The sequence below is a fragment of the Colossoma macropomum genome, unplaced genomic scaffold (genome assembly GCF_904425465.1).
Source record: "Colossoma macropomum unplaced genomic scaffold, Colossoma_macropomum, whole genome shotgun sequence".
Lineage (NCBI taxonomy): Eukaryota > Metazoa > Chordata > Actinopteri > Characiformes > Serrasalmidae > Colossoma > Colossoma macropomum.
In genome coordinates this window covers 9,660,717-9,685,769 of record NW_023494800.1, presented here as the reverse complement: position 1 = coordinate 9,685,769, position 25,053 = coordinate 9,660,717, and the positions used below count along the sequence as shown (strand labels likewise).

The window sequence follows — 25,053 nt, the reverse complement described above, 5'->3', positions numbered from 1 at the left end:
ATTTTGATTTTAATTCACTCAATTTTACTACCCTGAAGGGATCCAGAATTGAAAGGGTCACTGTTCAGTCGTTCACTTGGCTTTGAGATTTATCGCTGGAAACCTCTAAAATATCATTGGTTCTCTCTGGCAGTGCAGTGGGAAACACACCGGCTTCTGTTTATCTACAGAGCACTCACTGCTCACATGGCCTCTTATATCACATGCTCTCTGTAAATAATGTAATTCATCAGTTCTCATTCCAGTGACTGGATCACCCTTGACCACCCTGAACTGAGAAAATCTGCTTTTATGGAATTTATTACAAGCCTGCAACTGTTCAAGTCGATTTAGTTTACAAAGAGACACACACACAAACACATATATAAAATCATTTTATCATGTTATTATTACTATTATTGTTTTTTGTGTTGTTTTCTACTGTATCTTTTTGTTCTTTTTGTACTAATTTGTATTTATTTTTTACTACTAATCTGCTTAATTGGTTGCCCTGATGTGTTTATTTGTCTTAACATTTCCTAATTTTTATTTTTAAGTTTTAATAATAATTTCTTGGTCATATTTTATTTCCTTTGCCATACTTGTACTATCACAAATGTATAAGTACTCCTTCCAATCCCTTCTTTTTCTATAATGCTCGTCTACATTGCAAATGAGGATCACCCTCAATGTACCCCGAGTTCAAATAGGTTGACTGATTCACTGAAACTGTACATACTCTTGCAGTCCATCCATTGTTTATTCTCAGTGGACGTGGCTACTGCTGATCCAGTCCTTTTCTGAACTTAATCTTCTGTTCAGAGGAACAGAGTGGACCAGCAGGCAGATTCGTGGGTCATCCACGTTTGTATAAGAGGCAGTGGCTGGTTTAATCTCATCCATAACCGAAGCAGCTTATTGAGGTCTGGACTGGCCTCACTGTGAGAAATCCTCTTTTCCATTGGTCTCTCTTCTTTCATATTTCTTTCTGCTCCTTTTGGGTAGTTTCTGGTTCCACTGGGTGTTTAATATGTGGAAGATTCACACGCACACTTCTGCTGTGCCTTTCTTGCACTGATCCAGTGGAGCACACTCTGATGACCCCTCTCCATGCTCTAGTTCTTTGTTGGTATAAACAGGATGGAGCAGCTCCACTAATGCCTTATAGATCAAAGCTCCAGTCACTCCACCCACTAATGGAGCTACCACAGGCACCCACCACCAAGCATTACCTGCCCTGGAGAGAGTAACAAAGGAGGATTCAAATGTGACTAAATCCAGTTTAAGATTGTAACTTCAATTTTCAAGAATCATGATGTTTGAGATTTGATTTAAACTGAGTTGCTAAAAGCAAACAGCAACCATTTCATTATAGCCATATCGAAAACTTAGGTAACACTTCATTTTGAGTGGTCATTTGTAGATGATTAATAAACTGTTAACAGATTATCAATAAGACATCAATAACATATCGGTGAAGTAGCAGTAGTGCAGTATCTGAATACACTGAGGTAAATATCTTGAAGATGTACCGTTGATACATTACTTACATTCTATTACTAAGCAGATGTATTGTTGGTATGTTATGTGAAGCAGGCTTTATATGGTACTTACTTTAAGCAAAATGTAACCTTACCCAAAACCTAATCCACATCCTGCCCCTAATCCTAACCCTCACCTTAACCGAAGCCTAATCCAGTTAAACTCCTGTTACAGAATGGTGTGAGCAAAGTGTCTATAACAGCTTGTTGGGGATGTTGAGATGGTCAGTGTTAAACCTGTTACATGTTCAGTGACCCCTCAGGTTATGAACTTGATCTCTCGAAATAATGTGAAAAACAACTGAATTCAACGGATTATAAACAAATTTTATTCACGTTAATTAACGTCTCTTGATAATCTACTGAATGTATTCACTGGTGCTTTATCATTGATATGTCTGTTGAGTGTTTCATCTAAAAAGGACCACTCAAAATAAAGTGTCACCAAAACCTATAACTAAGTGTAACTAATTTGAAAATGTTGGTTGCCCTTTACATTCTTTGAACATTTCCTGATGCCTGGGACCAATAGAAATGGTCCGAAATTATTGAAGGGAAGTCTTTTTACATTAATGTACATTGAAATTAAGTGGAAACTGTTTTTTCTCAGTTTTCTGCATAACTCATGTTTGAGACAGAAACAAAGTCATTTACAGTGGATTGATATGAAATGGTTCATTGTTGAGTAACCAACTCCTATTTCTTTACAGTTGTGGTTATAAGAACTAGATGTTGTGATGGCTACAATGCAAAAATATTTTACTTACTATCCAGAACAACCAGTGACGCAACACATTTTGTTATATGCATTATAAATGTTTATATGTAGTTTTGAAAATGGTAACAGAGTGGTAACTCTGGGGACTATTTAGCCATACAACACCCCATGTGTATCTTTCCTCCAAGGCTGTTTAAAAAACTTTAAGGCATGGTACACCAAACGTTTATCTCAAAACTATCATAAAACAATGTCTCAGGTATCAGGCAACATATAACCTTTTCATGTAATAACTTTGTGATGCAGGTTTTAGAGGCATTTATCACTTCAAATGGCTCCTGTTATCACCACCGTGAACAACTCTGACTCAGTAAGTTTCTCTAGAATGGAGCATTACATAGCATATTCACTCTGAATGACTTTGTTTACATCTTATCAATTTAATTAGATGCAGAAGTTTAATTCCTCCTTTAAAAACAAATTTCCCCCTCCTGCAAAGTTATGATTTTGGAGACAGAAGGTATTATGACAGCAACATTATATTTTACCCTACAGAAGCCAGGCCAAAACAACCTGGTCAGATGCTGAATCTGGAAAGGTACCAAATTATAAGAAGTGATTATTGAGAACTTCTTTTATGTGTGAAAGTCATATTAGAAGAGCTCTAAGGCCTTTAGAGACTGGCTACCTGCTAAAGAAAATGAAGCGTTGTTACTTATGCTTACTCTACTATACCTCTTTGAATGTTATAATGATATATAGTAACACGTCCCTGCATTTACCTGAATACCTCCGATCCCCAGCCTGCAAGTGCTGTAAAGACTCTTGGCCCCAAGTCTCGTGTGGGGTTGATGGCATAGCCACTGTTGCTCCCCATGGAAACTCCAATCAGCAGTACAAGAGCCCCCACAGCCACAGGCTCTCCACCAGATGGGGCGGGCTGGTTCCTCTGGTCTGCCAGAGCCGTTAGACAAAGCAACAGCATGGCAGTGCCAAGCACCTGAGTCAGGCAGATGGGAATATATTGGCATACTGGCCTCATAACCAACGAATAAATCAAAATGACTCAGAAAGCCATGACAGTTCCAAAAGCTTTCTCCCTTCACATCCATGGCAAATAAATACCATCATAGGGGGCTGCAGAATGCCTTCATAAGGCACTTCATCATTTTTTAAATAATCTCTTAGTTACTTTAACAGACAGGAGTTAAGTTCTTTATCGGACAATAAAAAATCCCAACAGCTTATCTCACCTGGTCCAGAAATCCAGCATGTATTGGGATGTAAGGTGCTGGATAAGTGGCAAATATCCCAGCTGTTGCTTTGGGGCCTGATACTGTGAAGTTACCCTCACAGTAGTGGTATATGGCATCTATAAAACATCAAGAGACAAATCTTTCAATTTCACAACTTCACTTTAGTCAAATAACAAAAATCAAATTTATTGGATCTCCCTCTTACCTGACATCAGCCAAAACATGTTTTATGCGCGAAGTTTGCATCTTTAGCTTTGCACTGGAGAGATGAGGCTACTATAGCCAACAGTTAGTGGAAGCTTTTAGCTGCTAGGTTAGCTCATGCAGACTCATGCCTAAATTATCAAACACTTGCCTCAAAGCAAGTTGAGGTGTCAAGTAATCTTAAATAGAGTTGGTTATGTGGCTTCTGACATTGTATGTCATACAAAGTATAAACACAAGGCCAGCTTTAAGATGCCTGCTGCTATTATTTTTCAGCAATGTAAGGGAGGCTATGTTTTGAACAGATAACCGTATGTGATGACAGTATGTGATACAGTGTTAGAAACCACAAAAGCATGTCTATTTCAGATTACTTGACAAACTGACATGTTTTCAGAGAGGTGTGTGAAGGTACCATGTTGCAGTTTGCAATAATCGGTCGAGCAATCTGCATTAACCAGTAGCCTCATAGTTTCAGTGTAAAACTAAAGTTCAACTACTTCAGACACCAAACATATCATGACTGTACATTACTCCATGTAATGTAAATTTGGTTTTAGTGTATACACCAATCAGCCACAACATCAAAACCACATCTGTGTTTCTACACATATTGTCCATTTTAGCAGCTCCACTTACCACACACATTACATTACAGAATCTTGTCCATTTGTTGCTCTTTGTTAGCCCCCTTTGACCCTGTTCCCCCCACAACCACCAAAGAGCAAGTATTATTTGGGTGGTGGATCGTTCTCAGCACTGCAGTGACACTGATGTGGTGGTGACGTGTTAGTGTGTGTTGTGTCCACTCTATTAGACACTCCTACCTTGTTGATCCACCTTGCAGATGTAAAGTCAGAGACAATAGCTCATCTGCTGCTGCACAGTTTGGTCATCCTCTAGTCCTTCTTCAGTGGTCACAGGACTCTGTTTTCTGGATATTTTTGGTTGGTGGACTATAGTCAATGAAGATGTTTAAAAACTCCAGCAGCACTGCTGTGTCTGATCTACTCATACCAGCACAACACACACTGACCCATCATCACCACATCAGTGTTACTGCAATACTGAGAATGATCCACCACCCGAATAATACCTGCTGTGTGGTGGTCCTGTGGGGGTCCTGATCACTGAAGAACAGGGTAAAAGGGGGCTAACATAGTATGCAGAGAAACAGATGGACTACAGTCTGTAATTGTAGAACTACAGTGTACACCTATACAGTAAGTGGAGCTGATAATGAACAATGAGCATAGAAACAAGGAGGTGGTTTTAATGTTATGGCTGATTAGTGTAAATTTGCATATGAAGGATGTGTAATAGGTGTTAAGTACAGGTACATTTAAAATATTTAGTTGTGTACAGTTACAGTTAGTTAAGTAGATTTACTGCAGAAGATGTGAGCAGCGGCTATATAGGTACAGTCGTATGCAAAACAATACTTGTTTATTTTCTAAGTGAAAATGAGTTAAAACATTCTCTATAGAGAACCCACTTCCGTGCTTTTTTATGCTCATTTATTGTTTATTTGGCTAAGTTCACTAATATTTGAAGAATATGCACTAATATTTGAAGAAAAATGTTGTCCCCTGATGTGTTGATGTATTTTCACTTAGAAAATCAACAAAACATATAATTAGAGATGTTCAAACATTTGCATACCACTGTAAATTATAATGTAAATATGTCAAAGTGCTTATGTACAACTAATTACAGAAGAGAGAATTGTGAAACGTCCTTATTTAGTGGGCTTATGGTCTGGGGAAAGAAACTGTGTAGGTGGTGTTTGGTCAGTTACATGTTCAAGGTCAAATATGCACTTATTCACCATAGTAAAGAATAAAAACTGTTCCAGCAGCAAAAAAAGAGCCCAGAAGCTGAGCAGCTACATAGAGTGGCAGCATCTTCCAGCCCAGGCGGCCAAGCACGCACATGGTGAACGACACGGCCGCGTTCATATGAGCACCTAAGGAGGAAGAACAACCTCATTCAGCACTCATTTCTGTCGAGATCCTAAAAGAATTTCAAAACTGCACAAAGAACACTGGAACAGCTTACCTGATACTTTCCCACCAATGTGCACCCCCATGGCAACCCCCAGACCAAAACCCAGATTAATACTTAAATAATCTCCAAATAGTCCCCCTCCCGTGACCACCTGAGCGACAGAGCCTAGTCCAAACACCTGAAACACACATGCACATCAATACACTCACATGCAGTTGTTTGACCTCTAGTCAAACTACATGTTTTTGTTGATCTTCTAAATAAGAAATAAGTTAACACATCCTCTACAGAGAACACACGTCCACACGATTTAAGGCACAATTACTGTTTATTTTCTAAATTTAACACATTGCAAAAAAATGTGGCCTGTGCAAAAGTTATAGCACACTTTATATTTTATACATATATTTTTCCAATATGTTAAATGCCCAAAAATATAGATTATACTAAAAATTTGCCATACTATCTAAAAAATCTTAAAATTCCAATTTATTTTCATTGTGATTTGAATGGAATTTTTTTTAGACATTTGCATGTGACTGTAGGTAAAGCTATAGAGTGATAGTCTTAATGACCGATTCACAGTCTTGCACTGAAATAGCCTTAAATTAGCCACTAAATTAGAAACTACAAACCAAATGACTGCATTCTGGACACACTGCTGAAGACTAGGTTTGAGGACTAACAGTGATAAATCTTCCTGGGGTTATGACATCATGTGGTTGAGTTCAGGTCATTTGTTTCTAAGAATAGGATTTTGGTAAATGGGTGACTTGCATGTGACAAACTCCAGGCCAAGGTGATGATAGGAGCACTTAATTAGGTTGTTGCATGAGTCCAGTAATTTTTAAACTAGAAAGGGACTTTAAGTTGTCTTGACAAAGCCAGTTAATACCACTTCAAAAATGAAAGCAGTTGTAGAACACTGTTGATTGCTTTTGATAATTTAATTGGGTTAATATAACTCCATTTTGTTGAAAATGCTTCAAAGACAACATATCAAATGTTGAAACTGAGAAATTTTTATTGTTTTTTGAAAAATATATGCCCATTTTGCATTTGATGCCAGCAACACGTTCCAAAAAAGTTGAGATGGGGGCAACAAAAGGCTGGTAAAGTTGTGTAATGCTAAAAAAAACACCTGGTGGTTAATTTGCAACAGGTCAGTAACATGACTGGGCTGAGTCTTTCAGAAGTAAAGATGGGGAGGGGTTCACCACTCTGTGAAAGACTGCACAATCAAATAGTGCAACAATTCAAGAATACGTTTCTCAACATAAAGTAGCAAAGAACTTTTGCTTTTCATCATCTATGATACATAATAACATTAAAAGATTCAGAGAATTTGGAGAAATCTCTGTATGCAAGGGATGAGGCCAAAAAAACAGTATTTGCTGGCCATGATCTTTTGACCTTCAGGTGGCACTGCATTAAAAACAGACATGATTCTGTAATGGAAACAAACTTCTGAAAAACACTGTCTGTGAAAATAGTTTGTCACTGCATCCACAAATGCTAATTGAAACTCTTAAAAGCAAAAAAGAAACCAAATATAAACAGGATCCAGAAATGCTGCCACCTTCTCTGGGCCCAATCTCATTTAAAATGGACTGAGGGGAAGTGGAAAAGGTCAGACGAATCAACACTTGAAGTTCTTTTTGGAAATCATGGATACAGCGTCCTCCGGGCTAAAGACCACTCAGCTTCATGATAGTATGGGGGGCATTACTGCACATGGCATGGGTGACTGGCACATCTGTGAAGGCATGATTAATGCTGAATGATATATACATGTTTTGGCAACATATGCTGCCATCCAGACAACATCTTTTTCAGGGAAGGCCTTGATTATTTTAGCAAGACAATGTCAAACCACATTCTGCATGTATTACAACAGCATGGCTCTGCATTAAAAGAGTCTGGGTACTAGACTGGCCTGCCTGCAGTCCAGACCTGTCACCACTGATAACATTTGGAGGATTATGAAATGAAAAATATGACAAATGAGCTCCTGAACTGTTGAGCAGTTGAAATCCTATATTAAGCAAAAATGAAACTACAGCACTTGGCCTCCTCAGTTCCCAAACGCCTACAGAGTGTTGTTAAAAGAAGAGGTGATGAAACACCGTGGTAAACATGCCCCCGTCCCAACTTTTCTGGAACGTGTTGTTGGCAATTCAAAATGGGTGTATATTTTTCAAAAAACAATTAAATTTCTCAGTTTCAACATTTGATTTGTTGTCTTTGTACTATTGTCAATTAATTATAGGGCTTAAATGGTTTGCACATCATTGAATTTTGTTTATATTTACATTTTGCACAGCGTCCCAACTTTCTTGGAAATGGGGTTGTACATGTATAACAGCCTTATGTATTTGCATTTTATTTCGAGTAGTGTAGTAAATTTCATTTAAACAGTACCTTTGTATCTATACCTTACTTTCCTGGACCCACATAAAATTTAATCCCAGACTAAAAAGACTTTTTAATTGCCATTTCCTTTACTATTTAATCCTAAACTAGGCTTAAACTGTGTCCAGCAAACCATTTCCATGGGCTGGTTTCCTGGACCCAGCTTAAGCCTAAATTTAGACTAAATGGAAATTTTAAATAGGAAAAAGCCTTTGTTTCTGCAGTTTAGTCTTAGACCAAGCCTAATCCCTGTCTATGACATTGACTGTATGGATCTGTTTCCCAGACAGAGATTAAGCCTAGTCTTGACCTACACACTATTCTAAAAGGAGATTCTGCATTGAAGGGGAAATAGAGTCCAGGACTAGGTTTTACTAGGTAGAATTACTATTTCCATTGAAACACAGCGATTTTTCAATTACAAACCGTTAATTGGATTAACAAGTCGTCTCACCATCATGACGAACGTGCTGAGAGTTTCTGCTAGTCCAACTCGAACATGCTTCTTCCTCACACAGCACATGGAGCGTCCCCTGGCCCTACTCAGCTCTTCAGCTTTGCCTTCCTCCAGCATGCTCAACTGTTCTTTCATTCTCTACTCTCGCTTCCGTCTGAGCCTTCTTCTTTCAGTGGGTTTCACACTGGTTGAATTGAGGAAGCTGTACTGAGCGTGTAGAGTGTCAAGAGCTTAGTTTTTTTGCTGCTCTCTTGCTTCCTTTGTCTTATCTTTTCACGTGGCTACATGTGTTGGGTGTCCTTTTACTCGTCCCTCCCCATTACACACCCCCATAACAGCCCTATAGTCCTCTGGGTAGGAGTATGGCCTGGGTATGGGCAGAGTGCAGTGGGCTCTAGGGCCTCTGATCAAAACACACCAGTTCCCACGCCAGTTATTTTAAGTGCTCTGGAAAAAATATGAAAATGCATGCATTTTCTGTTTCTGAGCTTTATCAGATAAGGAGGTTCCTATGACCTTACCATTACATTACTTTACCATTACCTAATAACATAAACAAATGCAGAATTTGATCTAAATCAGCTCAACCTCACACACCATAGAAGAGGTATAAACAAGTTCAGCTTTTACAACCATCCATAGATCAATTGCTCTCCTATTATCTGTTTAGCTCAAGGTGTAGCCGAAGCTGCAAAGTCTCCAGTCAAGTAGGTGTTATTTCAACACTGAAGATTTCACTGTAGGTGATCAACTAACCAAAATAAATACGTGTATATTTATGGTGGTGCCTCATTATATACAGTACTAGCAAATGTCAGAGCAACATCCTTCACTTATTTTATTTCCAGTCAAAAGAGCAATTAAGTACAAGTCATTCAGTTTTCATGAGATATTTCTGAGAAAACCAGATATGAGATAAACCACTTGCATAATGAAGGTGAAAGTCCAAAGAAAGTGGAAAGTTTCCAAAACGATCAAAAAATGATTAAAGAATATAGTGAACATGGGACTCCTAACAATCATGCAAGACCTGTTAGACCACCAACAATGTCAGTATCAGATAAACAGCACTTAACACTTTCACTTTTCAGAGAGAGGAGAAAATCAAGCTCCACTCTTGCTTCGGATAAGAAAAAATCCACAGGTGATTCTGTTCATCCTTCCACCGTGGAAAGACAGCTCAGCGCTATGAATCTGAAAGGATGTGCAGCTGTCAAGAAGCCGTCAGTGAGAAGATGAAAATTGCAAATTAAACAGAGAAGCTGCTGGTGTTCTCAGAACAGTGGACATCACAGTCATCACAGGAAGGCAGGTACCCAGAACACTCTCAGAAATAAAGGTAGGAAACTGTCACTGGGGCAGTACCCCTCTTGTCACTGGGGTGGTATCCTCAAGAATACATCTCAGTACCTTTAGTCTGGGAACACAGCTGTACCATAATCCATTGAAATGATATTTTCTAAGTTGTATTGACTCCACACACCCCGTCTCGTCTCCAGGCTTTTTATTTTATTGTTCTGTTTTAAAACATTAGGTTATGAAAAGATATAAATATGAACTTTTCACCTGGAAAAAAACTTTTTTAAGGTTCACAATTGGACGTTAAATCCACTGTTGTACCGTTGAGGGAATATTTACATTGTTTGTACCTTGATGACCGAAAAATGTACCTGCACAGAACCTATATTTCTAACAATGAAGACAAATCCATTTAACAGAACCCAGAAACAAAACAAGTGTTAAACTTAGAAAAATATTACACAAAGGAAGCACAGTTCAGGACTTAAAAAGTAGAAACACAAAAGCTGTGTTCCATTCCACAGGGTCCCTAAGCGGTACTGTTAGGTTCCCTACACACTTGAGCACAGGGTGACAGTTAAGAGAACCGCAGTTGATAGACATTTTGGTTCAGATTGTCCTGCAGAGTCATAAGGCGCATTCCGATCACCCTCATAGTTCCCTTCAAAGTGTACAGCACAGGGTATTTATACCCTGTATAAATAAGGAATGTAGGGAGCAAACAAATTCCATTGGAGGGGAACTTCAGACTGCACTGGCAGTAGCGAACAACGGTTTATCACTTTACTGGAATCTGCAGGAAATTCTACCCATCAGTCTTTGTGGGTCTCTTGAACCTGACTTTTATTTATTTATTGAAAAGAAAAAAGCAGTGACTCTAGAATAGCTACATAGCTAAGAAAGCAAGAAAGAAAGAAAGAAAGAAAGAAAAAAAGAGTGTGCTTGTATATTTGCATCCTTGAAAATAACAGCAAATGTTAATGTGTGTAAATACACAGAGGAGAAGTGGGTAAACTTCAGACTATTAAATGCACATTCACATTGAAACACTTCTCTTTTTAACTCTACCTTGCTATCACCATACTTATAAACAGTGATAGCTATAATAGCTATAATAGTGAGACTAATATAACTAATTTGATCAGACCTACTGGGGTTAATGGTGGAATACTAATGGCAACACAGTAATGGGCACATGAGTGGACTGCATGTCTATCAGTGAGTTGCCTGTGTTTATTCAGTGCCTGCTGTGCTGAGATACTGCACATCACAGCTAACAGCCTACGCCCTCTGAGACATTCCAACTGGTGCACTATTAGTATCAAAAATCGAATAATTGTAAGGCTGCTGCATACACGCTAGATTGACAGACAAATCTCAGTCTGCAGTCGAACTTCTTTGTTAAAAGCTCCCTGTCCTCCATTTTCTCTTTTCTCCTTTCTGAAGTCCACTTTTGACATTTGCGTGATTTTTTTTTTTGCACCAAAAACCGAACGGAGTTTTCTGTTATTGTGCCTGTAAGACTGACATATAAACGATCTCTCTTCTGATTGGCTGCCTCTGTTCTGAACTGCCTCTCCATGTAACCTCAGTGAGAATGGGTGGAGCTAAACTACTATTGGATGAATAGGTGGATGGGTGGATATATCAAAATGCATTAGCTTTTGTGAGGCTGTTCAGTTTGTTTCTGCAGAGTAGTTCACACATATGGACTGTGTGGGCTGGAGAGTCAATAGTACGTTTTGTAACAAAGTTTACTTTCTACATCAAACTCAAAAATTCGGTTTTCTACGGGGCCCTGCTGGTGACATTCCATATAAATAAAATTAATGCGTGGCCACAACTTAGTAAGGCGTGGGAACGAGATAATTAAGTCATGGGCCAACTTCATCAGGCATGTGAACGAGATACTAAATTGAGCCCTGACCACAGCTTAATAAGGCATTATCTTGTTCTCACGCTTTACTAAGTCATGGCCACAACTTAATTAACTCATTCCCACACCTTACTAAGTCTTGGCCACACATTAGGATCTCATTCCCATGCTTTAGTTTGGCATGGTCACACATTATTTTTATATATTCAGGATGTCACCAGCAGGGCTCCGTAGTTTTCCATGATATGGGACACAGCATTAGTCTGGACCCTCAGCTCCACCAGGTCACCCAATCCAGTATATGAGGATCTCACAGGCTGCTGTAATAACACAGTTGAACCACTTGAGGTCATAATCATTCTGGATTGAGTGCCAGTGTGATTTCACTTCCATGTGTGTGCATGTAAACAAACGAACAGTTGATGTACTGGTTTAAACTGGTTTTACTTTCGAAGGAAAGGAGATAAGCCAGGCCGGATACCCTTTTTTGAGGGGCGTGTGGTGTAGACTTTTTGCAAGTTTAGAAACCATTTTTAATCTCATCGGCTGGAGGAGCAACGGAGTAACTCCTGATACGAGAAGGAAAAAAACTCTTATAATGTCAATGTAATAAAATGATTAATAAAATATATATATATATATATTATATATATATATATATATATATTTATAAAATATTTATAAACATATATATATAAAATGTAAAATAAAAAGTAATTTTATATATGATTTGCTCATTTTACTCATTTTGTCATGAAACATTCACAATCCAAAGGGCGGCTGGTGTTAATGGCATAAAGAAATAAAGTAATAGAAGGACAAAATGGATTTACAGGGTATCATAGGGAGCTCCTAAGGGGCCGTGGTTTTAAAAAAAAAAGTTAATGACATTGCATTCTCTCGCAAATGTTTTGCGTTCCCTTGCAAATGTTTTGGGTTCCCTTGCAAATAAAATGCGTTCCCTCGAAAATATATGCTGGTCATACAGCAAGCAAAGGTAGGACCAGAGGTGCCCAACTACACTGCCTACATTAGAGCTTTGTTTTTAGCATATTTAACGTTAAAAGCCCAGTTCCGCCAGTCTATGCTGGGTTTATTCAGCAATTGTTCTCTACAGTCTCTGTACATGTAGCTTTAACTGTACGAGGACACTCGACCTCAGTTTCAGTTTGCGTCGCTAACAGCAGAATCTTGTTTGATTTTGAGAAGAAAATTCAGTGAGCTGCTTCATGTCTGAGCTTAAGCAAAGCACAACTTTTGCAAGTGAACGCAAACCGTTGCATCGTAATGCAAAACATTTGCGAGGGAACGAAAACATTTGCGAGGGAACGCAATGTCATTTACCTAACCACGACCCCTTAGGGGCTCCGTAGTATCAGACCAAATACATATGGAATAATAAAAGTTTGGCTTACAATAAAACAGAGTAACACACACTGGAGCAAAGCTGGAGTTCATTAGTGTCGCCTATCAGCGACTGTGGGCTCTTCAGATCAAAGGGGCCGGTCCTGGTGAAGTCTGCTTAGTTTAAGAGCTCTGCCCACAGCCACCATGGCCAGAGGAGCGCGCTGGACCTCTGTGGGTCAAGAGTGCTAAACCGGGCTGTGCTGGATTTTATTGGGCATCAGAGTTGAACTGGATTGTAGTGCTGGACTTTGCTCGCGCGCGGGTATTCGTCTCCACCGAGAGCGCGCAGGTTGCCGTCGCTGACTGAAACACCCCGCAGCGCTGTGAGCTGGAACTTGTCGCTCTCCAAATGACCTGGCACTACACGGATCTCTTCTCTCACCCGCTGTGGTTCGTCTGCACCATGGTTCTGGGCTTGGTGACGCGCGCGCAGCGGAGAGGCCGCTGGCTCCCGCGCGCGTGTCCACTTAAACTCACGGGCAAAACAGCGATCGTGACCGGAGCGAACACAGGTACACTGAGCCCACCACACCACACCAGCGGCACCATTAGCGCCTTTAATCGTCTTTAAGTCCTTAATGTGTATTACCTTTATTATTACCAGGTTTTCAGAACATTTCTTTATTTATGAAAGGGGAATGCCACAGGTTTTTCAAAATTTCTGTATAATTCAGTTCTTGAGATGTAAACAACGTCATTCAGAGTGGTTTGATGCGGTAGGGTACATTGCAGAGAAACGTAAAGGGCAACTCCACCCATTTTTCAAAATATCTGTATAATTTAGTCCTTGTGATGTAAACAAAGTCATTCGAAGTGGGTTGATATGAAGTAGTGTATTGTAGAGAAACTTATTTAGATTTCTTTAGAGTGATGGTGATAGTACCCAGGAGTCTCATGTCTACAATGCAGATAAAGCCATTTTATTTAGTGTTCAAAACCCCTAGCGAAGCTACACGTCATCTGAGTTTTTATAATGATGATGATGGTAAAACAGTCATTAATCTGAAAAAAAAAAGTTTTCTTTGGGAACTGTTTCGCCTTAGAATGCCCTTCATGTACTCCTCCACCCTTCAAGTACACCCTCCTTCATGAATTGATTCAAATAAATTGATTAAAATGCATTTTAGACCACAACATTATCACACGACCACCATAAAACAATGTCTCAGCCAGTGTATTCATAAGCATTTCATGTGATAATTTTCTGTGAGGAAGCTTTTAGAGACATTACGCTCTTCAGAAATCTGGTTCCTATCACCACCACTGTGAACAATTCTGAGTTGGTGGAGTTCCCCTCTAGCGACTTATATTTCTTTACAGTGATGGTGATTGGAACCAGGGGGTCATGATGTCTACATGCAAACATAGCCATTTAATTTACTGTCCAAAATGACCAGTGAACCTGTGCATGACTACTGAGTTAAATGTAATGTTGATGATATTAAAATATTGATAAATTGAAAAAATATAATAAGTATAAATAGTAAGGGTGACTATTTTGCCCTGCAATACCCTCTGTGTATATTTCCACCATTAATGCATTTAAGAAATAAGTAAATAAATATATTTTGTGCCAAAACCTAATCTCAAAACCATAATGAAACAATATCTCAGGCATACAGCAATGGACTGTAACCACTTCATGTACTAGCTTTCTGTGAGGGAGCTGTTCGAAGCATTAAACTCTTCAGACATCTGGTTTATATCACCAACACTCTGTAAGGTTCTCTGCAGCAGTACATTTCACCTCTAACCACTCCGAATAACTTGGTGTTCAATTAAATATGCAAAATCTTTGAAAAACAAGTGAAATTCCTCTTTAAAACCTTAGGTTTCACTTAAATGAGCAAAATTAAATTCATTTAACCCACCATACACATTGTACAGACTGACTGTTTGCACTAGGCCACAGCACTGGTCATGAAGTATATAAAGTCATTGTGCTAAAATACACAAAGTTAACTCTATGTATCAATCAAATGTGCATTATTGAGAATAACATATGAAAAACATAATGTAATACACTATAAAAATGTTTAGCTGTCTTAAAAAAGTAATTCAGCTTGCTGCAATAAAATTTTGAGTTCAGTGAACTTCAAATGATAAGATAACAGAACATAAGACATTCTATCTCATTCTGTTAGAAGTTCAATGATATTGCAGCAAGTCGACTTACTTTTTAAAGTTAATACATTCAAAATTGCATTATATAAGAGTAGACTTAGGGATTAGGGTCATTAAATAGTTAATTTTATTCTGCAGTCTGGGCACTCAAGTACAATTTGAAGGTGTTTGTCATTTTTTCCCATGTTTTCATTTTAGTCCTCCACATTATATTCCAAAAGCCTGGGTTTAATTTTATTGTATCCTGATGGTAACATCATCTACTGCTTTGCTTTTACTCATATCCTCCAATTTGGAGCATAAGCATTTTAAAGATCCGAACAGTGCAAAAAATGAGAAGTCTACTCAACTAACTGGCACTTCTTCTATCACACAGTCCCATCTGGCATTTTTTCCTTGTGGGGATTTCATTTTTCACATTTTTTACAGTGAAAGAGAGAAGAATCCAACAGCATTTCACACTCTTCAGTTTCTATGCTAATAGTTGCTGGATGTACTAAGAACTCTCCTGCAGTTCCATAGAAAACATACTTACTTTTGCTCATACTTGAGTCATTGTTTCATTAGAAGTAGCAGCACTTTTGCTGGAGTATTGCTTAAGGCCTCTTTATTCTTCTTTGCATGAGAATAATCTCATTCATAAGGACAGAAAGTGTTCATAAATACTTAATTCCTTAAATGGCCCACCAGCAAGCCCACCAAAGTTTTATTACACACTTCTATAAACTAAGAATAGCTCAGGCAGTTTGCACTGAAATACCTATAGTTACTGAATAATAAGCCTTAGTATGTAATATGCCTAAGATTTTAGCAGGTTAGAAACAATGGCAGCGTACTACTGAAATCACCTAGTTTGCCATATGTCATAGGATGTGCAGACAGGATATAACAAATGCCTTTGAAGTATTTATGCCTTCACTGATGACCAGTTGTATGTATTGTATGTACAGATGTATGCAAGGGCTTGAACACATCTAGTCCAATTACATGCTTTGTTTATTTTCTAAGAGAAAATATGTTAACACTACAGCTCTACAGGGAACAAATGTAAACATTTAAAACTTTTTTTTTCTCCCCAATGCACAACTTCTGTTTATTTGAAAGAAATAAACACAAAATATAACATTTTAGGCCATTTTATTACTTTTCCCAATATATTAAATTTAGCAACTAAACAGTAACTGTGTATTTAAATGTGCAGTAGTGTTCTCCATAGAGAATTTGTTAAAGGGGAATTCCACCAATTTTTTTAATTTTCTGAATAATTCAGTCCTTGAGATGTAGACGGAGTCACTCGGAGTGGTTTGACGTGAAATGGTTCATTACAGAGAAACTTACAGACTCTGAATATCTTTACAGTGATGGTGATAGGAACCAGGAGTCACAATACCAATATAGCCATTTTATTTACTATCCAAACCCACCAGTGAACATACAGGTACCTTCCAAGTTTTATATGTTGATGATGGTAAAAAAGTGATGAATCTGAAAAAATAAGCTTTTCTGGGGGACTATTTTGCTTCTATCTAACCATTTCATCTGATAGCTTTCTATGAGGGAGCTTTCAGAGGCATTACATTTTTCAGATGTCTGGTTCCTATCACCACCACTGTGAACAATTCTGACTTGGTAAATTTCTCTAGATTGGAGCATTTTGCACAAAACTACTCTGAGTGACTTTATTTGCATTTCAACCATTTAATCGTCTAGATTGTTATTATTCACATGTCATTATTCACTTATTATTCACATAGAAAATCAACAAAACATGTCATTTGACCAGGGGCACCTAATCTTTTTCACGTGACTGCATCTGCTAACAGTGTCGATTGTTGTGCCAAGGCTGGTACCCTCCAAATTATTGAGTTCAGGTGTTACAGCCACACCCATTGATAACAGGTGTATAAAATCAAGCACATAGCCTTGCAATCTCAAAAGACAAACATTGGCAATAGAATGGGTTGTACTGAAGAGCTCAGTGACTTTAAACGTGGCACTGTCTTAGGATGCCACCTTTGCCACAAGTCAGTTTGTGAAAATTCTGTCCTGCTAGATCTGCCCCAGTCAACTGTAAGTGCTATTGTTATGAAATGGAAGCACCTAGGAGCAACAACAGCTTAGCCACAAAGCGATAGACCATGCAAACTCACAGAGAAGGGCAAACAAGTACTGAAGCGCACAGTGCCTATCCTCTGTTGAATCTCTCACTAAATTGCCTCTGGAAGCAACATCAGCAAAAGAACTGCGCATCAGGAGCTTCACACAATGGGTTTCTGTAACGAAGGAGGCTTTGAGGCAGGATGCAAGTGCGAGTTGCTTTTAATTAAAGGAGGTTCAAAGTCCAAAAACACAGAGCCAGTGGTGAGTGGAACAGATAAATCCATGACAAAACAAAGTAAACCAACATTACACAAGAGACCACAGCAGGGTATATAGACACAATGCAAGACACCGGGACTGAGAAAACACAGGGGTATAAATACCAACAGAAAACGAGAAACACCTGAGACAAATAAGAGGGCGGGGCAGGGAGACAAAGAACAGGTGAAGACAGGGCAGGACAGGGGAGGAGCCAACATGACAACAAAAGCACATGTCAGATAAACAAAAACACACAGCACTAGGAAACCAAGAAAAAGGCAAAAACACAGAAAGACCAGGCGAAAGAGTGAACAGATGTTACAGAAGCCTCCCCTCTAACGCGCAGCTCCCGAGGCGCGAAAAGGAACACACCACGGGAGCTGTCTCAGAGGGGAAAGCTGAAAACAAGAGCTGGACAAGAGACAGACCTAAGAAACTAGACAGGAATGCACAGGAAACTGGACAGGGGAATGGACAGGAAACTAGTCAAAAGACTGGACATAAGACTAGACAAAGTGCTGGATGGGATACTGGACTGTGGACTGAACAAAGGATGGGACAAGACATGGATTATGAGGCTGGACAGAAGAGGAAACATGAGACAAGACTGGAGACGAAACTTTAGATGAAAGTGGAACGAGAACAGGAGACTGGACTGGAGATGAGACAGGAGGGAAAACTGAAGATGGCACTGGAGAACAGAGAGGAAACTGGACCTGAGACAAGACAGCAGACGAGACAGGAGACTGAGCTGGAGACCGAAGACAAAACATGAGGCGGGACTACGGGCTGGACAGAAGATGGGATAAAGGACTGGACAGTGGGACAGACAGGTGACTGGAGAAAAGACTGGGTAGGAGGCTGGACAAATGGCAGAACAGGAGAGGAATTCAATACAGACATGGGTACAAGAACAGACAGGGTCACTGGTACAGGGACAGACACATGAACAGGGATGGGTACCAAAAGACCAGACACAAAAACAGGAACACTGATGGAGACTGGTACAGGAATATACAAGGTGATGGGGACAGAAACAAAACTATGGAGTGGAGATTGGGCAAACACAGAAGGAAACACAGAATTGGGGTCAGACTGAGAGAGCTGGAAGTGTGGTCTGGCAGGGAACTGAAAAGGTGGCTGAGCAGGGACTGGAACAGGATGTGGAGGAGACCATGGAACGTAACGTGGAACTGAAGCGGGAGCAGGGCGCTGAGGGGCCTGCGCTGGAGCGGGGCGCTGAGGGGCCGGCGCTGGAGCGGGGCGCTGAGGGGCCGGCGCTGGAGCGGGGCGCTGAGGGGCCGGCACAGGAACCGTAGAGGCCCTCGGAGCAGGAACAGGAACAGGAGAGGCCCTGGGAGCAGGAACAGGAACCGGAGAGGCCCTCGGAGCAGGAACAGGAAAGGAGAGGCCCTTGGAGCAGGAACACGAACAGGAGACATAGGAACTATAGGCAGGTCTGGAGACTCGGAGGCCGGCTGGTCAGGGAAATCAGAAACCGGCTGGCGAGGAGACGCTGCGCTGTCCTTGGGTACGGGCTGGACCACACTGACGTCCTTGGAGGCAGGCGGGCCTGCTGCGACGTCCTCGGGGGCAGGCGGGCCTGCTGCGACGTCCTCGGGGGCAGGCGGCCCTGCTGCGGCGCCCTCACCAGAAGGACGGCCCCCTGGCTTAGCAGAGGCCTCAAGAAGCAGCTCCTTGCACAGTAACTGAGAAAATCTTGCTTGCAGCAACTTAAAAAATCCCTCCACAGTCCTTGCTTCTTTAGCCCTTTTCTAAAGGACAATATCAGCCCACTCTAGGGCCTTGCCCCTGAGAAAAGTCTGTAAGAACAAAACTTTTACAATGTCTGGTGGGGGAGGACATTGTAAATATTGAAGGTAGAATCTGCACTGCATGATAAATCCCTCACAAGTGTCATCTTCACCATCATACTCACTAGGGGTGGCCATTAACGAAGGAAGGAGAAGAGATTCCCCAGACTGGAGAGCAGAGAGTAATTCTTCCAGATATTTATGCTCTCCCTCTTGGGGGAGAACAAGACTCGCTGCATCCTTGTTTGGTCTTGCATTCTGTAACGAAGGAGGCTTTGAGGCAGGATGCAAGTGCGAGTTGCTTTTAATTAAAGGAGGTTCAAAGTCCAAAAACACAGAGCCAGTGGTGAGTGGAACAGATAAATCCATGACAAAACAAAGTAAACCAACATTACACAAGAGACCACAGCAGGGTATATAGACACAATGCAAGACACCGGGACTGAGAAAACACAGGGGTATAAATACCAACAGAAAACGAGAAACACCTGAGACAAATAAGAGGGCGGGGCAGGGAGACAAAGAACAGGTGAAGACAGGGCAGGACAGGGGAGGAGCCAACATGACAACAAAAGCACATGTCAGATAAACAAAAACACACAGCACTAGGAAACCAAGAAAAAGGCAAAAACACAGAAAGACCAGGCGAAAGAGTGAAGATGTTACAGTTTCCATGACCGAGCAGTTACACACAAGCCTAGGATCAAAGTGCTCAATGCCAAGCATCAGCAGGGAGTGATGTAGAGCACACTGTCACTGGGCTCGGGAACATTACCTGCCTGACTGCACTGTGGCAACTGTAAAGTTTGGTGGAGGAGGGATAATTGTATGGGGTTGTTTTTCAGGGGTTGGCCTAGAACCCTTAGTTCCAGTGAAGGAACATCTTAGACTTCATCATACCAATAGATTTTGCACAATTGTATGCTTCCAACTTTGTGGGAACAGTTTGGGAAAGACCCTTATCTGTTCCAACATGACTGAACCCCAGTGCACAAAGCAAGGTCCATAAAGGCATGGCTGGGTGAGTTCGGTGTGGAAGAACTTGACTGGCCCGCACAGAGCCCTGACCTCAACCCCATCAAATAACTTTAGGATGAACTAGAACGGAGATTGTAAGCCAGGCCCTCTCGTCCAACATCAGTGCCTGACCTGACAATTTCCACATGTGTAGTGTGTAGATGTCCCAATACTTTTGTCCATATAGTGTAAAGTCCGCATAAGATCTACAGTTAACTGTCCTGTAAAAGTCATTGCGTCTTTTGGCTTCACTGTGTGGTTTCTCTGCAGCTGTAATGATTTAGTGACCCATGTCCAGGTCCAAAGTAGTAAGACGTGTAGCTTGTTCTCCCTTGTTTGTCAGCCTACACTCTAAAAAAGTGATGCGTTAAATAACAACACACTAACTTGTGTTACACATTTTAACACTGTTTGGGTCATATTGTTTTTGATTTAACACATTTTGTATCAGAAGTAACCCAAAATGTTTCATCCATGACTGGGTATGGAAATATTTCGACACATTTGGTGTTAAAAGTGGCACAAAATGTATCGTTTCCAACTGAACACATATGTCTAGTTAGAGACAGAATGTGTTGGTTTTCTTTTTTAGGGGTGTAATGTGAAACAAGTTACTCACACAGTAAACAGCTGCAGAGGAAAAAAAACCTCTTGTTTCTTTTTTGGACTTTGGACTGTGTAACTCAAGCCTCTTGAGGAGTTTAATGAGAATTTGATAAACATCTGTGTCTGGAAGATGGTATTTCTTCCAGACGATTAGTTTCCAGCTCCCCCATTCTGTACTCTTTAGCCCAGTGAGTTTTAAAGATGCTCCAAGACACTGGTGATTATTCAACATGCAAATCAACCACATGCTGCAAAACATGGCTTTCTGAATTTACTGAAAGTGTTGTGGAAACCGTAGACAGTCGAGGGATGGGGCTTAAAAACAAGAAGAGAAGGAATTGCATATGAAGAATGACTCATTAAATGAATCATATGAAATCATATTTTTGTAATTAGTATAATTATATAAGACATATATTACACGATTAATGTGTGCACAACTGTGTGTGCAATAATTGGCCTTTTTATTGGAAACACCACCCTTGTAGCTCTTCCTTGCTGGTGTACAGTTAGAGAATGCCCATCTGTTGTGCATTCTCCACAACTGGAGACCAGTGCCACACACACACTGCCATGTTAGTGTCCCTGCTGGGCTGAATATGATCCACCACCCTTGTCAACAGCAGTGCTTTGGTTAGAAAGTGAAGATTGATGAACAGCATGGAGGGCGTGATCTATAGAGATGCTGCAGTCTGTATTTTCTCTACACCTACAGAACTATGCAGAGGTCAGAGACCACTCTTCATTAATTTGCCTCATGTAACGGCCATTTTGACTGGATATTAACCTCTTAAATGGCCAGGGCCCAAAAGTTTTGTTATACACTTCTATAACTTAAGAATAGCCCAGCCAGTTTGCACTGAAGTTCCTGTTGTCACAGAAAAATAAGCGTTAGTATGTAATAAGCCTGGGATTTAAGGGGTTAACTTTAAATGGCCAGGGTCCACTGGCCGGTCCAAAGTTTTACTTCACACTTCTATAACCTAAGAATAACTAAGCCAGTGTGCATTGTAGTCCATGTAGTTAATGAATAATGATGTATGTAATAAGCCTGGGATTCTAAGGGGTTAAATAAATGAAGGATGGTTTCTGACTATATACAGTACTATATATATATTGGACCGCTAATGTAGGTAGACATCTAAACATATTCAATCACAGCTTTATAGTGCAGGTTTTCCTCTTTGCAAACTAAGGTGATCCTGTATTTTCAACTTTCAACCTGTTGTTCACACTCTGCTACACCGTTTATCTATCCTCCCTCTATCTCTCTTTCAGGGATAGGAAAGTTCATTGCCTTGGACTTTGCACGACGTGGGGCGCGGGTCATTCTGGCCTGCAGAAGTGAGGCTCGTGGGACAGCGGCGCTGGAGGACATTCGCCAGCAGAGCGGCAACCAAAACGTTCACCTGCGGCTGATTGATACATCCTCCCTCGAATCCGTCCGCAAATTCGCAGCTCAAATCCTAGAGGAGGAGAAGGAGCTCCACATACTCGTCAATAACGCTGGGGCTTCAGGTATTAGTCTATGTATAAATTGGTCAGTCTATCTACTAGGGCCCAAAATTGACTGATTATGGTAGTCCACTAATTTTTCAAAATTTTTTGCATAATGAAATAATGGAAACAAAGTCACTCAGAGTGGTTTAATGTGAAATGTGACACTGTAGAGAAACCTACCGACTCTGTTTACAGTGATAGTGATAGGAACCAGATATTCAAACTGTTCAAAGCCTCTAAATGCCACACCACAGAAAGTTATCACACAGAAAGTTATTACACAAAGTGGCATTGATTTTCAATAGTTTAGAGACAGTAATTTGGTCTAAAACACATATAAAAAATTAGTCATGGTGGAGAGAGGAATTAAGAAGTCTCCAAAAAAGACTGACCACTATAATATCATTAGCAATATTACACATAAACTCAGATGACACATGTAGGTTCACTGGTCATATTAGACAATAAAATGGCTATATCATGACACCAGGTTCCTATCACCACCACTGTAAAGAACTCTGAGCTGGTATGTTTGTCTACCATTAACTGTTTCATATCAAACCGAATGATTTACACAGAAATTTTGAAGAATCAGTGGAATTTCCTTTTATATTTCCATTAATTTATCAATATCAGCAAAAGTCACAGTTAAAGCACCAGTAGCTGCTTATTTCATATTGATGAACAAACCTCTAATATTACAGTTGCTCATGTGGAGGATTTTAGTGGCTTCATGTTCATATTAACTCTACCAAGACTGCTAAGTTGGCAGTCATCAGCTTCAACATCATGGTTAGCCCTGTTAAACTGAGCGTCTCGCCAACAATCAGTTCTGAGAATTTAGTGATGGCGCCTTAATCTCATTTCATTCTGCCGCCAGAGGAGACATGGTGCATGCATGTATTTGCAAAGTAGTGATAACACAAACATGTAAAATGTATTCAAACCTAACCTTCAGCATAAAAATATTGTTATAACACATAATCTTTGTCTGAAGAGAATGGATAAATTAAGATAATTAACAGTAAGAAGAGCTAATTAGTTAGCTCTAACTAACTAATTAGCTAATTAATTTTAGACCAATCTCTAAGCTTCCTTTCTTGGCAAAAGTCTTAGAAAAAGTTGTCTTTCAGCAACTGTGTTCTTTTCTAAACCAATTTAACATCCAGGACAGGTTTCAGTCAGGTTTCAGAGTCCTTCATAGTACAGAGTCTGCTCTTCTTAACGTTTTAAATGACCTACTTCTAGCTGTGGATTCTGGCAGTTGTGCTATTCTTATTCTTTTAGACCTAAGTGCAGCCTTTGACACTATCGACCATACCATCTTGCTAGATCGCCTGAAGTATGGTGTTGGCATCCAGGGGGTAGCATTAAAGTGGTTTGCCTCATATTTAGAAAATCGAACCTTCTCTGTTAGGTTGGGTCAATCTTTCTCTTCCTCTCCAGCACCTATCACTTGTGGTGTTCCTCAGGGATCCATTCTGGGACCTATTCTTTTTTCTCTATATATGCTCCCTCTTGGGTCTATCTTCCAGAAATACAATATCTCATACCATTGCTATGCGGATGACACACAGATATACCTTCCGCTTAACCCAAGCAAAAACTGTTCCTTACATCTCTTGTTTGATTGTTTGAGGGATGTCGAGTGCTGGATGTCTAAGAATTTCCTTAAGTTAAACCAAGACAAAACTGACATTATTATCTTTAGAAATCCTGCCTCGGTTAGTGTTATAGCCAATGATCTGGGACCTTTGATTACTAATGTGCATGACCATGTAAAGAACCTTGGTTTCATCTTCAACACCAACTTAAACTTTGAGAAACAAATCAGCACAGTTGTTAGAGGAAGTTTTTATCACCTTAGAAACATTGCTAAGCTCAAAAGCATCCTGTCTTTTAAGGACCTGGAAACAGTTATCCATGCTTTTATTTCCTCTCGTGTTGACTACTGCAACTCACTGTACCTGGGTATCTGTCAGTCGAGCCTGTCACGTCTGCAGCTGGTCCAAAATGCAGCTGCACGGCTCCTGACTGGTACCAAGAAAAGGAAAAGTATAACCCCTGTACTGGCTTCACTGCATTGGCTTCCAGTAAAATACCGGGTGGAATTTAAAGCCTTATTGTTTGTTTTTAAAGCTCTTCATAACCTGGCTCCAAGTTACATTTCTGACCTCCTTCACCTTCGCTCGACCACTCGTGTTTTACGCTCCTCTAACCAGTTGTGTTTAGATGTTCCTCGCTCTCGGCTGAAATTCAAAGGTGATCGGGCCTTTTCTGTAGCTGCTCCAAAACTTTGGAATAATCTTCCACTTTTTATAAGGGAATCAGCCACAGTGGACACTTTTAAGTCCAACTTAAAAACCTATCTTTTCTCTCAGGCATTTGAGTCCTGAGCGGATTATGCTATTAGTTGTCTGTTTTATCTTGGTCGACTCGTCTTGTCATCAGTTTCCTTTATATAATTGTTTTATT

General features: G+C 40.2%; 2 protein-coding genes across 2 annotated transcripts in view; one reads left to right on the top strand and one right to left on the bottom strand.

The window, feature by feature from the left end:
- Positions 1 to 347: 347 nt before the first annotated feature.
- Positions 348 to 8,895, bottom strand: aqp7 (aquaporin 7). The gene is made up of 6 exons (XM_036588632.1): positions 8,572 to 8,895; positions 5,757 to 5,883; positions 5,527 to 5,664; positions 3,492 to 3,610; positions 3,021 to 3,238; positions 348 to 1,216 (listed from the first exon to the last, which is right to left on the bottom strand). The coding sequence occupies exons 1-6, from the start codon at positions 8,707 to 8,709 to the stop codon at positions 1,021 to 1,023; spliced, it is 936 nt and encodes a 311-aa protein (XP_036444525.1). The 5' UTR covers positions 8,710 to 8,895; the 3' UTR covers positions 348 to 1,020.
- Positions 8,896 to 13,276: 4,381 nt separating this feature from the next.
- The window catches only part of zgc:64106 (uncharacterized protein LOC393348 homolog), a 29,165-nt gene continuing 17,388 nt past the window's right edge, over positions 13,277 to 25,053 (top strand). The window contains exons 1-2 of the mRNA XM_036588631.1: positions 13,277 to 13,668; positions 22,357 to 22,596. Of these exons, the coding sequence (XP_036444524.1) occupies positions 13,506 to 13,668; positions 22,357 to 22,596 (403 nt within the window). The 5' untranslated portion in view covers positions 13,277 to 13,505. The remainder of the gene's footprint in view (positions 13,669 to 22,356; positions 22,597 to 25,053) is intronic.

Excerpts from the sequence above, each read along its gene's own strand:
- aqp7 (XM_036588632.1), bottom strand. The coding sequence starts at position 8,709 with ATGAAAGAACAGTTGAGCATGCTGGAGGAAGGCAAAGCTGAAGAGCTG. Across the intron at positions 5,884-8,571 it reads TCAGCACGTTCGTCATGATG|GTGTTTGGACTAGGCTCTGT; the intron begins GTGAGACGACTT and ends TGTGTGTTTCAG. Across the intron at positions 3,239-3,491 it reads ATGCTGGATTTCTGGACCAG|GTGCTTGGCACTGCCATGCT; the intron begins GTGAGATAAGCT and ends TGCCTGACTCAG.